The sequence below is a fragment of the Dasypus novemcinctus genome, chromosome 8 (assembly GCF_030445035.2).
Source record: "Dasypus novemcinctus isolate mDasNov1 chromosome 8, mDasNov1.1.hap2, whole genome shotgun sequence".
NCBI lineage: Eukaryota > Metazoa > Chordata > Mammalia > Cingulata > Dasypodidae > Dasypus > Dasypus novemcinctus.
The window spans coordinates 48,287,863-48,302,613 of NC_080680.1; the positions used below are offsets into that span (position 1 = coordinate 48,287,863).

The 14,751-nt window shown below is 41.4% G+C and overlaps 2 protein-coding genes across 2 annotated transcripts in view; one reads left to right on the forward strand and one right to left on the reverse strand.

Annotated features, from left to right (window-relative positions):
- The window catches only part of UHRF2 (ubiquitin like with PHD and ring finger domains 2), a 130,063-nt gene extending 125,335 nt beyond the window's left edge, over positions 1 to 4,728 (forward strand). The window contains exon 16 of the mRNA XM_004457379.5: positions 4,335 to 4,728. Within this exon, the coding sequence (XP_004457436.1) occupies positions 4,335 to 4,376 (42 nt within the window). The 3' untranslated portion in view covers positions 4,377 to 4,728. The remainder of the gene's footprint in view (positions 1 to 4,334) is intronic.
- Positions 4,723 to 14,751, reverse strand: part of GLDC (glycine decarboxylase) — an 85,604-nt gene continuing 75,575 nt past the window's right edge. Inside the window, exons 22-25 of the mRNA XM_004457381.5 lie at positions 12,139 to 12,234; positions 7,917 to 8,089; positions 5,904 to 5,984; positions 4,723 to 5,424 (exon numbers count right to left, since the gene is read on the reverse strand). Of these exons, the coding sequence (XP_004457438.1) occupies positions 5,281 to 5,424; positions 5,904 to 5,984; positions 7,917 to 8,089; positions 12,139 to 12,234 (494 nt within the window). The 3' untranslated portion in view covers positions 4,723 to 5,280. The remainder of the gene's footprint in view (positions 5,425 to 5,903; positions 5,985 to 7,916; positions 8,090 to 12,138; positions 12,235 to 14,751) is intronic.

The window sequence follows — 14,751 nt, forward strand, 5'->3', positions numbered from 1 at the left end:
CAGCAGTGAATAAGTTAAGGATCAGGTACTTATGCACACAAATAACTCTACAATAATCATATATCTGGGCACCTGCCTACATGCATAACAGGTAATGAACAAGTGGGCCTCCCAGCCCCTCAGCCTCCCACCCTGGGTTACAAATGATCCTGGGAAGTTTCCCCCAGCCCTGGCCTCAGGACTTTGCTGCCTCCTGGACTTATTTTTCAACTTTGCAGACATTCTGACCCCTGGGAAGTTCAGTCCTCTGCCTACTACTTCCCTAACTCTGGCCTCCGGTTTGGTGGCCAGTGTGCTTCCCTCAGCTTCCCAAAAAAAGATGTCCATGCCGCAAAGTTGGCCAGAGCAAGTCTAACAAATCAGAGTGAGGTCTAAGTGTGCAAAGCCACCCGTGGGGACAGTGTACACCAGTCACAAAAGCCTCAGCCAAAGAAAGGGGTTTTTCTCTCAAAATGGTAAGATTTGCAGAAAAGATGCAAGGTTGACAAAGTCCACCCCTGCCTTCCAAAATCCACCCTTTAAAGGCCTAGAATTGTGGAAAGTTCTCTGCAATGTCAGCAAAGAAAACTTGAGTGGCAATACCTGAACTGGTTAGAAATGCAAATTCTCTGATCCTGCCCCAGACCTACTGAATTAGAAACTCTGGGGACTGGGCCCAGTAACTGATTAAACCCAGGACCTCATACATGTGAAGCCAGCGTTCATCCAGAGCTGCATCTGCTCCGCCCAGTAATGTTTTTTGTTGTCGTTGTTTTTGGTGTTTTTATTTTGGCTTGGTTTGGTTTCTTTTTTTGAGGTACTGGGGGTTGGGGATTGAGCCTGGAATCTTGTATGTGGAGGCTGGTGCTCAACCACTGAGCTACGTCATCTCCCCTGAGATGATACCTTTTTTCCATTTGTTTTGCTTGTTATTTTTGTTAATTTTTAGAAGGCACCAGGAACCAAACGTGGGACCTCCCATGTGGGAGGCAGGCACTCAACTGCTTGAGCCACATCCGCTCCCCCAGTAATGTTTTAACAAGCCTCCTAGTGATCTAAGGCACATTATGATTTGTTAACCACTACCCCAGGAAATATCCCTGACTCTACCCAATGTCACACTAAGGCTTATATTTATGATATCTGTAATAGAGGGCTTTTATTTCACCTGCTCTCTTCCTTCTGCTCCCCCCCCCCCAAGCAAAATGGCTTTACCCAATTTTATTCTCCTACTGGGAGAAGGGAGGGTGAAGTTGGAGTGGATAAAAGGGAAGCTAGAGGGTAGTCCCCTAGCTGACCTCAGGGTGCCTCTCCCTTCCCCAGCTTACCTCCCACTGTCACTGCTCCAGCATGTCAGTCTTTTTATGACAGCCTAATCCAAAACATTCTGTCCCATAGCCCTGTGACCCACCAGAAACATTTCAGCTTCAGAACTACATATCTAAGATGGCTTCTTCCCACCAGAAGTGAGAACTAAGTCCTTTATCTGGGAGAGAGGCACCAGTTTAGTCCCAGGCCCATCTATAAGTCTACAGGATTCATGGGTTTCCAGACAGGTCTGGGGTCCCTGCCCCCTATCACCCCAAGTGCGAGGTGAGGACTGCTCTACCAACAAGCAGCCACGGTCTTCTCCCTTTCTATGGAGGCAGAGGATATGTCTAATTCACAGGATATCGGGCGCCCACCTCAGACCTAGTCTTCAAAACTCTCCTCCTAAGGCACATTCTACACAAAGTTTGTCCAGAGGCCCCACCTTCAAAGCCTTGCATTTTGTACATAGCTGAAACAGAACCACTCACAGCAGTCGTTGGTGACAGTGTCCTTCTTTGACATCAGAGATAATTCCTTTATTCATTCCACTCATATTTCTTGTCATCTGTTGAACACCTACTGTGTGGAAGGCCTTAGCATAGAACTGGGAATCTAACAGTGAACAAGACAGACATGATCTCTGCTCTCATGGAACTTAGCCTAGTGAGGCAAAGAGACTGAAAAAATGTGTAAATAGAATAAGTGGAAATTGTGCTAAGAGTGCAGGAAGAAACAAACCAAGTGTCAAGACAGAAAAGTAACAGCCCATTGCATGGAGATGAGGGGAAGACCATTTTGAGGAAATGCTGAAACCTGAAGACTGAACAGGAGTTGGCAAAGCAGCAGTGGCTGGAGAGAATGTTCCAGGCAGTAGATACATCATGGGCAAAGATCAAGAGGTAGGAAAGACTGACGCAAGCACTGGGTGAAAAAATGAGTGTGTTAATTAATAATGAAGGACAAATAACTCACTTAACTCTTAATCACCTGTGCTTGTCTCTGATATGTTCTGGGCACAAGCAATGGAGAGTCAGCTGTGGATATTAGGTAAAAACAACTGCCACTCAACCACTAACACTTTACAGTTTGATAAAGAAAGAATTCGCTTCAATTTCTCTTTTCACATGCTTGTCCTTCCTTAGACGGGGCTGCTCCAGTGCCCTGATACCAACATTCAGGGTATAGCTTCCCGCTCAGGAAGGGCAGTCTCCAGGCTCACAGTTACCAGGTGTTCTAGTTATCTAGGCTGTTCAAAGCAAACACCATAAAATGGGTTGGCTTAAAAAAGGGGAATTTTATTTGCTCAGTTTTGAGACTGGAAAATTTTTCAAATCACTGTATCATCAGGACATGCTTTCTTCCTGTAGTCTGTCTGCAGGCAATCCTTAGCTCCTCCATCACGTGGGAAGGCATGTAGTGGTGTCTGCTGGTCTCTCCCTTCTCTTCCAAGTTTCATTGATTTCAGCTTCTTGCATATGTGGCTTTCTGTCTGAATTTCATTCTCTTATAAAAGCCTCTAGTAATAGGACTAAGACCCATCCTGATTGAGGTGGTACATACCTTAACTGAAGTAACTCATTAAAAGGTCCTTCTTAAAATGGATTTGCATCCACAGGAAGGGATTAAATTTAAGATATTTTTCTGAGATACATACAGCTTCAAACCCCTCAAGACTTTGGTATACTTGTTTTGGCAGGCAAGCACCAGAACCCTGCAGGTTGGGTTCAAATTCTGGCTCTCCCTCTTACCAGACGTGTGAACTGAGGCATCTCCTCCATGTCCTTTCCCTCAACTGTAAAAGGGGAATGTTTTGAGGCTCAAATGCATTTTTTAAACACTTAGAATAGTGCCTGACAACCAAGAAGCACTCAGTTGTGAAAAAGGGACCATTAGTCCCGTCACTTCTCCGCTGCCTTGTTCAAATGAAATAAATATTTTTGAGTGTGAGAATAAGGGGACTGCTTGCAGAGAATTCAACAGGACAGTCAGGCCTTTTGTCCAGATAACCTAGTTTGAGAAAGCCCCCACGCAGGAATCAAGTAGTCAGGGTTTGGCAAGCTCAAATAACTACCAGGTAAGAACAACGGCACACTGAATCACTTGCTATTTCTGGGGTAAAGTTATTTTGGCAACCATGTTAGTTGCCTATCTGAAACTCATTTTTCTCCTTTTCTTTAATTAACAAAACTCTGATTTTCTTTGGGCAATTATATGCCCAAGTAAAAGACCTCCCAGCTAGAAGTGGCAATTTGAAACAATCTGACCAGTAAACAGAAGTCACTGGGTGACTTGCCTCTAGGCGAGTGTACTGGTTTGCCAAAGGGGTGCCAATGCCAAGTACCAGAAAATGTCTTGACTTTTATAAAGGGGGATAGTTTTGGAGTAAAAACTTATAGTTACAAGGCCATGGAAAGTCCAACTCAAGGCACCATAAGTGGTACTTTCTCACCAAAGTCAGCTGCCACTTATTGAAGCAAGATAGCCACCAATCTCTGCCCTGGTTTCAGTCTTCCCTTCCAGGCTCACCCTTTTCTCTTGAGTTCCCTTGGCCCAAACTCTTCGACTTCCTGCTTAGGTGATCCTGTAGTCCTCTGTCTCCTGGCATAGGGCTTGTTTCTGTCGGGGCCTCCTGTATTAGTCTCGGCTGTTCCACTCTCTTCCCAAATTTAGCTGTAAGGCAAATGGCTTATCTCGCCCCAGGGCCTCAGCTGTTTGAACCTCTTTCTGGCAGGATCAAACATGGCAGAGCTCTCTCCCTGCCACTGTGTCTGAGACCCAGCAAGGGGGCGGGGACTCAACCTGAGTCACGCCCAGTGAAGTAGTGGAAAAGCCCAAAGCAATCTTAACAAATAAGCTAAACAAAATTTAATGCAATCAAAGGGTATCATACCCAGAGAAACAGATTAGTTTATAAATGTAATCTTTCTTTTTTTTTTGGATTCATAAAATAATCTCAAATTGCCACAGTAAGCATTTCGGAAAGAAGCAGATTTGCACGGAATCTACCTATTGTCTTTTGCTCTTTCCCCTTTTTTTCCATCTAGAATGGGTATGTGGTGTCTGGATATGCAGCAGCCATGTTGTGACCATGAAGATGCGAACTACATGCAAAGGAAGGCAAAACAGGAAGACAGAAGAAGCACCAGACCTCGGCTTACTATCTCTGGACTTGTTAAATGAGAAAAAAAAGCCAACTGCTGTTTGATTAAACTCCTATGGTTGGGTTTTAGTTACATATAGCCTAATACAATTCTAATGAAAAGGGCTGAAGTGGCATTCACTGCTGACCAAGACATACAAACTGTTTCTTTAGCCAGTCAAAGGCAAAACTGTTAACAATGGCTCTTTACTCTTCAATTCCCTCTGAACCCAGGGAACCAAATAGCAAGGGCTCATGGGGGTAAGAATGAAAAATGGACCAAGAGGAAAGCATCTTTCAAATTGAAATTCTTTTATTAGATTACTAATAAACGCAGATAAAAAAATACAGATCTAAAGAATTACAATCAGAAATGCTATTATAGATTAGGCAAATTAGTTGGAGGAAAAAGATTTCTTCAGTGTATACAAAATGTAAACATTTGCCCTGGGATTTCCCATAGATGGCACAGTCCACAAGGACTTATTTGGAACAGAAATAGGTCTATTGAATCTCCTGTCTAGCTTTTATAACATCTGCAAACTTGCTGCACTGAAAATTAAAGTTTTAGCACATTCAAATTTTTCTATGGAAAAAACTAAATGGCTCCCAGTCAAGGTAAGTTGACATCAACTGCTACATGTGGAAGCAGACACAACAAATCAGTCTTCCAATGATCAGCTTCCACTCAATATACTATTTGTATTTACATTTACCTTGACAGAATTACAAAAATATACACAGTATATAAAACCCTTACTTGAGTCTGGGGTGGGAGATGGAGCATTTTTGCTTATCAAATGCTTGGGAGAGAGAAGTCAAACCAGTCACTTGAATTAAGGGAGAGAAGACTAAGAAGAGGCTCTCTTCTGTTCAGAGAAAGGGGACTCATAAACTTCCATGGGCGGGCAGGTGCAAACCAGGTGCTGATCTCCATATATGTCATCAATCCGGGCAATGGTTGGCCAGAATTTATTCTCTGGTTTCACAAAAGGCTGCATGAGACAAAAGATAGAAATATTGGATATTCTGAGAAGTTTCTCTCAGAGTAGGGAGGTGGGAGTTGCAAAGATATCATCACAACCTAAGATACCTTTTGACCTCAATCCCTGTCCCAGCCAAACAGCTGCAGAGCACCTTCTCCTTCATACAGGCATCAAAAAGGAAAGAATGGCTGCATTTGGGGGCATCTCTCTGTTGGATGCTGGTAGGAAACACACTCATCCACCTGACAGGAACTCCTGTTCATTCTTCCTCCACTGTGCTCATTGCCGAGCTCTGGAAGCAAATTATTTTGCTCTACATCCCTTATCGTGGTCACGTTTCACAAGGTGCCCACATCTGGTTACCATAAGTGACCGACTATAACAGAACCTCTCTGGGTTCGTGCTGGCCCCTCATATGCACTTGAACCCTCTATCAGGTGGCAAATTCAGCTTCAGAAAAGAACTTACAAAAAAAAAGAAGAACTTACAAGTGGGAATGCCGCTACCTCTCTGGAATATGGCCGATCCCAGTGGGAGGATGTGACGCAGGTCAGGGAGTGTGGAGACATCTGGGACAGACACACAAGAGGGGTCAGAGCAGAGCATCACCTCCTGCTGCTGCACGTCACACTTCATCCACTAAGCTTCTGATGGAAGCCCATGGAGACAGGGTTGTTGTTGGCATTGATTTTGGTATGTAGTTTTTTATTGGAAATATTTCAAATATCAGAAAGCAATAGTAATAATATAATAAACATATCCATCACCCAACATAATATTTTGTCATATTTGCTTCACTTTTAAAAAATTATAAACACTACAGAAACAGTTGAAAATATCTGTAAATCCTCTCCAGCCTCACGCTGCCCTTATGCCCAGTGCTAAGCACTATCCTGAATTTGGTGTTTATGCCATTCCCATCATGTTTTATACTATTATTACATGTGTATGTATTAATAAACAGTAATAGCACATTTTGGCAAAATTATTAAACCTATGTCATCCTGTATTATTTTCCACATGCTACTGTAACTCAGCATGTCCTTTGTGATATCTGTCGCCTTTTTTTGTACTAGCAGATTTGTTGAAATACTTAAAATACTTTTTAATGTACTTTAAAACATCTTAATTTACTTTAGAACAGGAATATATATATTTTAATATGGATTAATGGCACATATAGGTATTACAATATTTCCAAAAAAAAACAATGTAATGTATGCAATTTAATTCTATAAGAATGTTGAAACTTCTAAGGTATTTTGTCTTTAAAATTTTGTTAAAACTTTTATAATTAGATATATATACAGATTTTATATATAAAAACTTAGAAATTTTTTCCTTAAATGAATTATTTTCTTTATTAAGACATAAATATTATAAGCTTTTGAAATACTTATTTTAGATTATACTGTTTTCATTATAAGATTCTTTGATTGCAGTGTATTGGAAAACACCTCTGCTTTTCTTTTTCAAGCAGTTTTTTCTAGACTTTTGCCTGACTTTTACCAGCAGTGCTGTAAATTAAGGGGAAAGGTTTGAGTATCCAGGCTTATAAATCTATTCTGAATAAGATGGAATTCTTCACAACGTTGCCAGGTTTTTTCTAGGTTCTGCTAAGCTACAGGAAATGAATTTCAAAAGCACCCCAGGTTAGTTAGGCCAGTCATTTATTAATGAATGGTGAGAAGAGAAATGGGAGAAAATAACAGATCACGGGTCCCAGGTAGAGAGGAAGAGGCTGAAGAGTGATAAAGAGGACTGATTTACACACTACAATTCCCCATTATAGATTATAAATCCCCAGGTCTACTGTGTGTTCATCATGGCAGGGGGCAACATTGCCATTTTTAAAAATTACCTAAATCCTAAAAGCAGCATCCAGAAAGAAAAGGGAAATGACAATAAAATGAACATATTGTATACCTCCATCGCCCTGTGGAACTCCCATCTGACGAGGTCCTGCTTCTGCCAGCCACGGGCTTCTCTCTGCACTGCACCTTCTGCTAAGCAGTTGTGGTGCTTGCTTACTTGAGCTTCCCTGAGCATCTCAGACTTGTCCTTTCACTTGTAGCCATACCACATAATACCTTCACGGTATTATGAGCCCCTAGCTTATGTCTGGACTTAAAATTTATGCTGTAATCTCACCACAGTGTATTAAACAAATTCAAAACAATGCGTCTCCAATTAAATGCAGTATGTTAGCCTCTGCTCCCTCTGGTGATCAACTGGGCATGGATGGTGGATAGCACGAACAATCAGAGAACAATTAATAAAACAAAAACATATCAGAAAATAATCCACATTATACTTGAATACCCACTGTTATATGGTTTAAGATTTAAACTTCCAAGTAAAGACTCATCTTCTCAGAAGAATGCTCTTATTCTAGGCAAGAATAGCATCTTCTAATGGGAGATCAGGAGTTGCTGCCACACTGTCCAGACACCGTTTTCTCTTGTCTGGGACATCTGGATAAAGAACCAATGCCTACGCACCTTCAGTGGATTGACCCTTGGGTCAATGCGGCCCTCCTCGATGTCGGCGATTTCTTGCCGAATGCTCATCATGGCATCACAGAATCTGTCCAGCTCGGCCTTGTCTTCCGATTCTGTGGGCTCAACCATCAGGGTCCCCGCCACAGGCCAGGACATGGTAGGGGCATGAAATCCTGCAAATGGAGCCAGGGAAACTTGTATTGCTATCTTTGGCCTACCCAATTTTGACAAAAAGCCCCTCCTATCTTATAATTTATCCCATTGGATTAATTTACAAATATATGTATCTGGATATTCATGCCAGCACTGTTTACAGTAGAAAAACCTAGGAAACAACCCAATATCCAATAATAGGGGCTTGGTTAAGCAAATTACAGGGCATCCATACAATAAACATATAGCCATTCAAAAGAATATAAATTTATATTTAATAAAAATTCAAAAATATTAAAAGTAATATCCCATTCTGATTACAAAATGATATAGTATTTATGTATGTATACTGAAGACTATATACTAATATGTTAATGGGAATTATCACCAGAAAAACATGATTGGGATTTTTATTTCATTTTGCTTGTTTTTTAGACGACTTATATAATATATATACATTCCATGTATTACTTGAAATTAAGAGAAATTTTAAAAATTATAACCTATCAAAAGTTAAATAATGAGGTAACAAGCATTACCTAGGAGCCTGAGGTTAAGTCTTAGAGTCCCTATTTTACAGATGAGGAACTGAGACCTGACCAGTATGTGGAAAACCTTGGCCTTGAATATTGAACACAAGCTGAAGGTGTTTCTATCTTTCCAAAGGTTTTCATGGAAGCAGATATGGCTCAACTGATAGAGCGTCCACCTACCATATGAAGGTCCCAGGTTTAGTACCCAGGGCCTCCTGACCTGTGTGGTGAGCGCCAGCTCTGCCCACACGCAGTGCTGATGCACGCAACGAGTGGCATGCCACACAGGGGTATCCCCCATGTAGGGGAGTTCTCCACAAGGGGAGCCGCCCCACGCGAAATAAGTGCAGCCTGCCAAGAAGTGGCGCCATACACATGGAGAGCTGATGCAGCAAGATGATGCAACAAAGAGACACAAATTCCCAGTGCCACCTAACAAGGATGCAAGCGGACACAGAAGAACACACAGCAAATGGACACAGAGAGCAGACAATAGTAGGGGGGGAGGGGAGATAAATAAAATAAATCTTAAAAAAAAAAAAGTTTTCACAAGTAAGATGAATTGACAAGACATTTGGTTCAAGAAAGATTTCCTGGGGAAGCGAATTTGGCTCAACTGATAAGAGTGTCTGCCTACCACACGGGAAATCCAAGGTTCAAACCCAGGGCCTCCTGACCCATGTGATGAGCTGTCCCATGCACAGTGCTGATGCGCGCAAGGAGTGCCCTGCCACTCAGGGGTGTCCCCCGCATAGGGGAGCCCCACGCGCAAGGAGTGTGTCCCGTAAGGAGAGCCGCCCCGTGCAAAAAAAAGTGCAGACTGCCCAGGAATGGTGCCGCACACACAGGAAGCTGATGCAGCAAGATGATGCAACAAAAAGAGACACAGATTCCTGGTGCCACTGACAAGAATCCAAGCGGACACAGAAGAACACACACAGCAAATGGACACAGAGAACAGACAATGGGGAAGAGTATAGCAATAAATTTTTAAAATTAAATAAATAAATCTTACAAAAAAGAGAATTTTGTGGACAAAAGCCAGAAACACTTTTCTCCATTTCTTAAACCTTTTCTCTGAAACTGTAAAAAATGAAGAACAGCTCTCAGATTGACACGCTTGTCAGCTAATTGCACCCAATAGTGAGACGGTTCTCAAATCCCAATATTACAGTAGTAGTGTAATATTCTTGTATCAGTGTTAAAGAAGGTACTTAATTGACTAAGGGTCAATAATGGGAGGCATGGGATTTTTTCTTTTGGGCTAAGGAAAATGTTCAAAGGTTAACTGGGGTGATGACTGCACAACTCTGATGAAAGTAAGCTCCATCTGTATTTTTGATGCATTTCAAAGTACGATGCAGTCATCAGGACATTTTACTCAACACTTCAGCATGCATATCATTAAGTAGAATTCACTATCTGTTTATGTATTTTAGATAAAATTTACATAAATTGAAATATACAAACCTTAAGTTTCCATTTAACTAGGTTTGACAAATGTATATAACCTGTATCACCCAAAATAGAAGGGATTTTTATTTTTTTTTTAAAGAAGAAGCTGGGAAGCAGATTTGGCTCAAATGATAGAGCATCCGCCTATATGGGAGGTCCAGGGTTCAAACTCAGGGCCTCCTAACCCATGTGGAGCTGGTCCATGCGCAGTGCTGATGCGCGCAAGGAGTGCTGTGCAACGCAGGGGTGTCGCCCGCATAGGGGAGCCCCACATGCAAGGAGTGTACCCCGTAAGGAGAGCCACTCTTTTGTGCAGACTGCCCAGGAGTGGCGCTGCACACATGGAGAGCTGCTGCAGCAAGATGACACAACAAAAAGAGACACAGATTCCCTGTGCTGCTGACAAGAATAGAAGCAGACACAGAAGAACACACAGCGAAAGGACACAGAGAGCAGACTAGCTGGGGGGGAGGGGGTAATAAATAAAAAATTAATCTTAAAAAAATTAAAAAATAAAAAAAGAAGCTGTTCTCATTACCTATTAAATTTGACCTTCTCTCCATGTATGAGCAAATTCATCCTAACATTCTGCTGTAGTGGTTTCCAAATCTGGAAGAATCTGAGGAACTGCTTCAGAAACACAGATTCCTGGATTTCGACCCTGATTCAGGAGGTCCAGGGTGGGGCCCAAACCTATGAGTCTTAAAAACTCATTATTATTCTGATCATTAGTTAAATTTGGAAACCTCTGTCCTAAGGCCTTGAGCCCCAAACCTGCCTGATAAGACTCCTGCGGCCATGAGGCCCAAATATACTGGGCCTCTCTCCTGGAAATTTTGATTCAGTGGTAGTTAAAACCCAGAACCTGTGTGGTTGTTTTGTTACTTATTCATTCACTCATCCGTTCGTTCTCTCACTGATGTGCTGAGTACCTACTAGTGCCAGGCACCTGGATGATGGGGCAAGTGGAGGGAGACAGAATATGACTTGAAAACACTGGCACCTGCCTCCTAGCAAATGCTGCTGTGGTCAGAGCAGTGATGTAGACAATGCATCCGAGAAGCGAAAGTCTTATCCTTTATCGGCACTCACTCAGCCACTAGCTGGGGGGAGGTTGGAGGGCGAGTCAGAAGAAAGGAGTTCTACAGTTAGGTGACAGGAACCGCAAGGTGTTTTTTGAGGAGGTGGGTGCTGATTTCATGTATGAAACCATTCACTGGCTTTTCTATTTATTAAATCAGTGTAACTGCATAATAAGATCATGAACTCAAGAGCAAGTCACACACACAGGACTCTTTTATAATGCAGCAGTAAAAATATTATTTAAAAATTTCACTTTCCTTATTAAAATAAGTCATTAAAATTCAGATAGGACTCGTATCTGAATTGGCAAAATTCTCCCCAACTTAGCCTTTCTGAGAGTTGAAGCGTCCATGATGTTATTATAAATATCACTAAAAAAAATGCATTTTAATAAGGCCTGTGCTAAATGAAGATCCACTATTACACAGATAAAGTGCCATGTCTTTCAAAATCCGTCTAGCTCCATGAAAACAACAAATGCCTATTTCTTCATCTCTAGCTGCAACAGGAACACCATGACTGGGTAAAACACAAACGACCTGCTTCACTTGCGTCAACAGTATATCATGTAACTCTTCACAGACCTCTCTGTTTACCAAGAGGGGGATGGAATAAGAATTTACCAGAAACATGGGGAAGGAGCAGCAATCACTTTCTTTGGGATTTTTAATTTTGTTAACTGTAGAAGACGTTTTTTGTGGCTGCTGAATGGATTCCAGATGCGTGTTGGAATGTCTTGTGAAGGGCAGAATCAATGCAATAGCACTCATCGAAACAGAAACCTTTTACGCCAGGACTCTGAAGGGTGCCTAGAGCCCAGGCTCCCCACTTATCCTGCAGCTCAGTTCACTATGGTGCCTGCACTTTCGCTTTGTGCTTTGAGGAAGTAGTTCTTCCCCAAAGGACCTGGCATAGGCAGCGGCATGACACCCTGGGAGCTGCTGGTCTCAGAAGGCAAAGTTCTCCTAAAAGGGCTCACGCCCATGACGGCCACTCACCATAATCCTGGAGCCTCTTAGCAACATCCACGGCCTCAATATTTGCAGACTTTTTGAAAGGTCTTAAGTCCAAAATAAATTCATGAGCCACATAACCTGTTCAAGAAAATTTTTTCGTGTCATGATTAGCACTGCTTATTATTTTATCCATGCAAACAAATAGTTCAGCTTTTTATGCGTGTCAGTGAGGATGTAGAAGACATAAGCAGTTGGTAAATTTACAGTTAGCAATAAAGACTTGATCTGCTCTTATTACAAATAAAAATTCTAACGGGTTGGGACATGTGTCTGATCCTCAGTCCCCCACCCACTCTGACCTGGGAGGTGGGATTTCAGTGCCCAGGTACTACTTGAACATTCATCGTAAGTTCTACTCTGAGAACCTAAAATTTACTTGCAACATGTAATCACAGCCTGATTCTTTTACACAAAATTAATTTTAGAGCTAAAGTTCCACTGACCCTCTTTTCAGCAACTTTGCCACCATTATCAGATTAAGTGTTTCTTCTGTGGATTTGTTTGTAAAAATATATATTAAACATATATTCCTATGATAAACATAGACTCTTGTGACTCTTCAAAGGAGTTTTTGACATTTCCAACTACAGACTGAGAACTAGGAACAAGAGCATTCAAATGTGACACAACAGTAGGGAAGGAGTTAATGGGTGAAGAGTGGGCCAGCTTGCTTTGTTCTAGTTTGTCAACAGACTGCCTTGCTAGGTCCAGGCAGCCTTCTCCAAACCAGAGCTGTTGACCACAGATCCACCCCCATAAACCATCAAGCAAGCCAGCATATTCATAAACAGAACAATATTCCTGGGGACTTCCTGAATTCTACGGTCCACACGACCAATGAAGTCCCTGCAAGGAAAGCGTCCATCCATTCAAGAGGCAGTAAGGTACTTCTTAAGGAGCTTTCCTGATCCTCAGGAAACAGTAAATAATGAATCCACTTACAGATAAGCAGAGTATAGACACAGCTTCTCAAGCTTATGAAAAAAGAATAGGTTTGGAAATAGACTGTGAATTACTTGTTTCTTGTGTAAGGAGTAAATAAGAAAAGGATTGGTTTTGTTTGAAAATAAAAGGATAAGAAACTGGAACTTGAAACATAATGTCACCACGTATTTTCAAAACATGTTTTCTAATGTTGGAGAATAAAATCCAAAGGCATATGATTCAAAAGTAGAATGCTATTTCTGCTGCTTTTTCTGTAAACCCATAACTTGCTTTAATAAACATAAATATATATAAAAATGCATGTGTGCACACAAAACCAGCAATAACTATAGAAAAATGAATGTATAAATGTTTAAGAAGGTAAAAAATAAAGGTATAACCAAAGTGTTTGGGCTAAAACAATAAGAGCAGCATTATTCACAATAGGCAAAATGTGAAAGAAATTCAAGTGAACGTCAACAGATGAATGGATAAACAATGGGATGAATGGGACATTATTCAGCCATAAAAAGAAATGAAGTTCTGATACATGCACAACATGATGAATCCTGAAGACATCATGTGAATGAAAAAACACCTGACACAAAGGATACTGTCCGAGCTTGCTTATGTGGAATACTAGAATAAGCAAATTCCTAGAGACAGATAGTAAATCACAGCTTATGGAGGAGGGAAAGTGAGTCATTGTTTCTGTTTGGGGTGATGAAAAAGTTTTGGGAATGGATGGTGGCGATGGTAGCACAACATTGTAAATGTAATTAGCCTGAAAAGTGGCTAAACTGGCAAATCTTATGTTATATACACATTTCCACAATTAAAAAAAAAAAAAGATCTTATGGAAGAAAAACTGGAAGTTCACAGTAGAAACATGGTAGTTAAATTTCAATACCTTTGTGGAATATATAAATGCTTAAATTAATAAATAGTTTGGTTTTTTTTTTTAAGTTATATTCATAGATAGGTAACCTAAGAAAAAAAAAGTGCCTAAAAGAAGTGACTAGTTGGAATGCTCAACCAGGGGGGAGGGGGGGTGGAATCATGAGATTAAGTCTTCACTGACTACCAGGGCTTATGAGAGCCTTGCTCTGCTCCCCAGTTCAAGGAGCCCAGCCTCAATCTTTGCCATTTCTTCTCTGAGCTTCTGGCTGCCACCCTGTGCACAGTGATGAGCACAGGAGGAAGAAGGCTTCTTAAGAACGTCACTGTTCTGAGCACAGGAGGAGATGTGGGGGGGCCCGCCTGGTGGAGGCCGCGTCACTCTTGCTGGCTGGCCCAGAAGAGTCTTCCAAGCAGAGCTTGTTAATAGCCAAAAGGCCAAGCCCAGTCCTGCTCTGCCAATACCAAGCCTTCATCTGCACAGGCCCACACCACAGTCAAGTGCATTCTGAAAATGAGCTTCAGACGTTATTTTCTGCATTCATATTCTAATGCTTTCAAATGGAAACTGTAGTGAAATTTCAGCATCTCTTTCTTTACTTGAGCCCTGAAAGGGATGAAATTTAAATTTGGTGGCTGTCAAGGTCAGATACCAACCAAAATGCCTGAACTTGTTTTCAGCTTTTAAGGAGAAAGTTATAGAAACTATCAACACATATGGTGACTCAGGTCAATCTAAAGTAGAAATTGTATAAACTGATCAACAAAAAGATC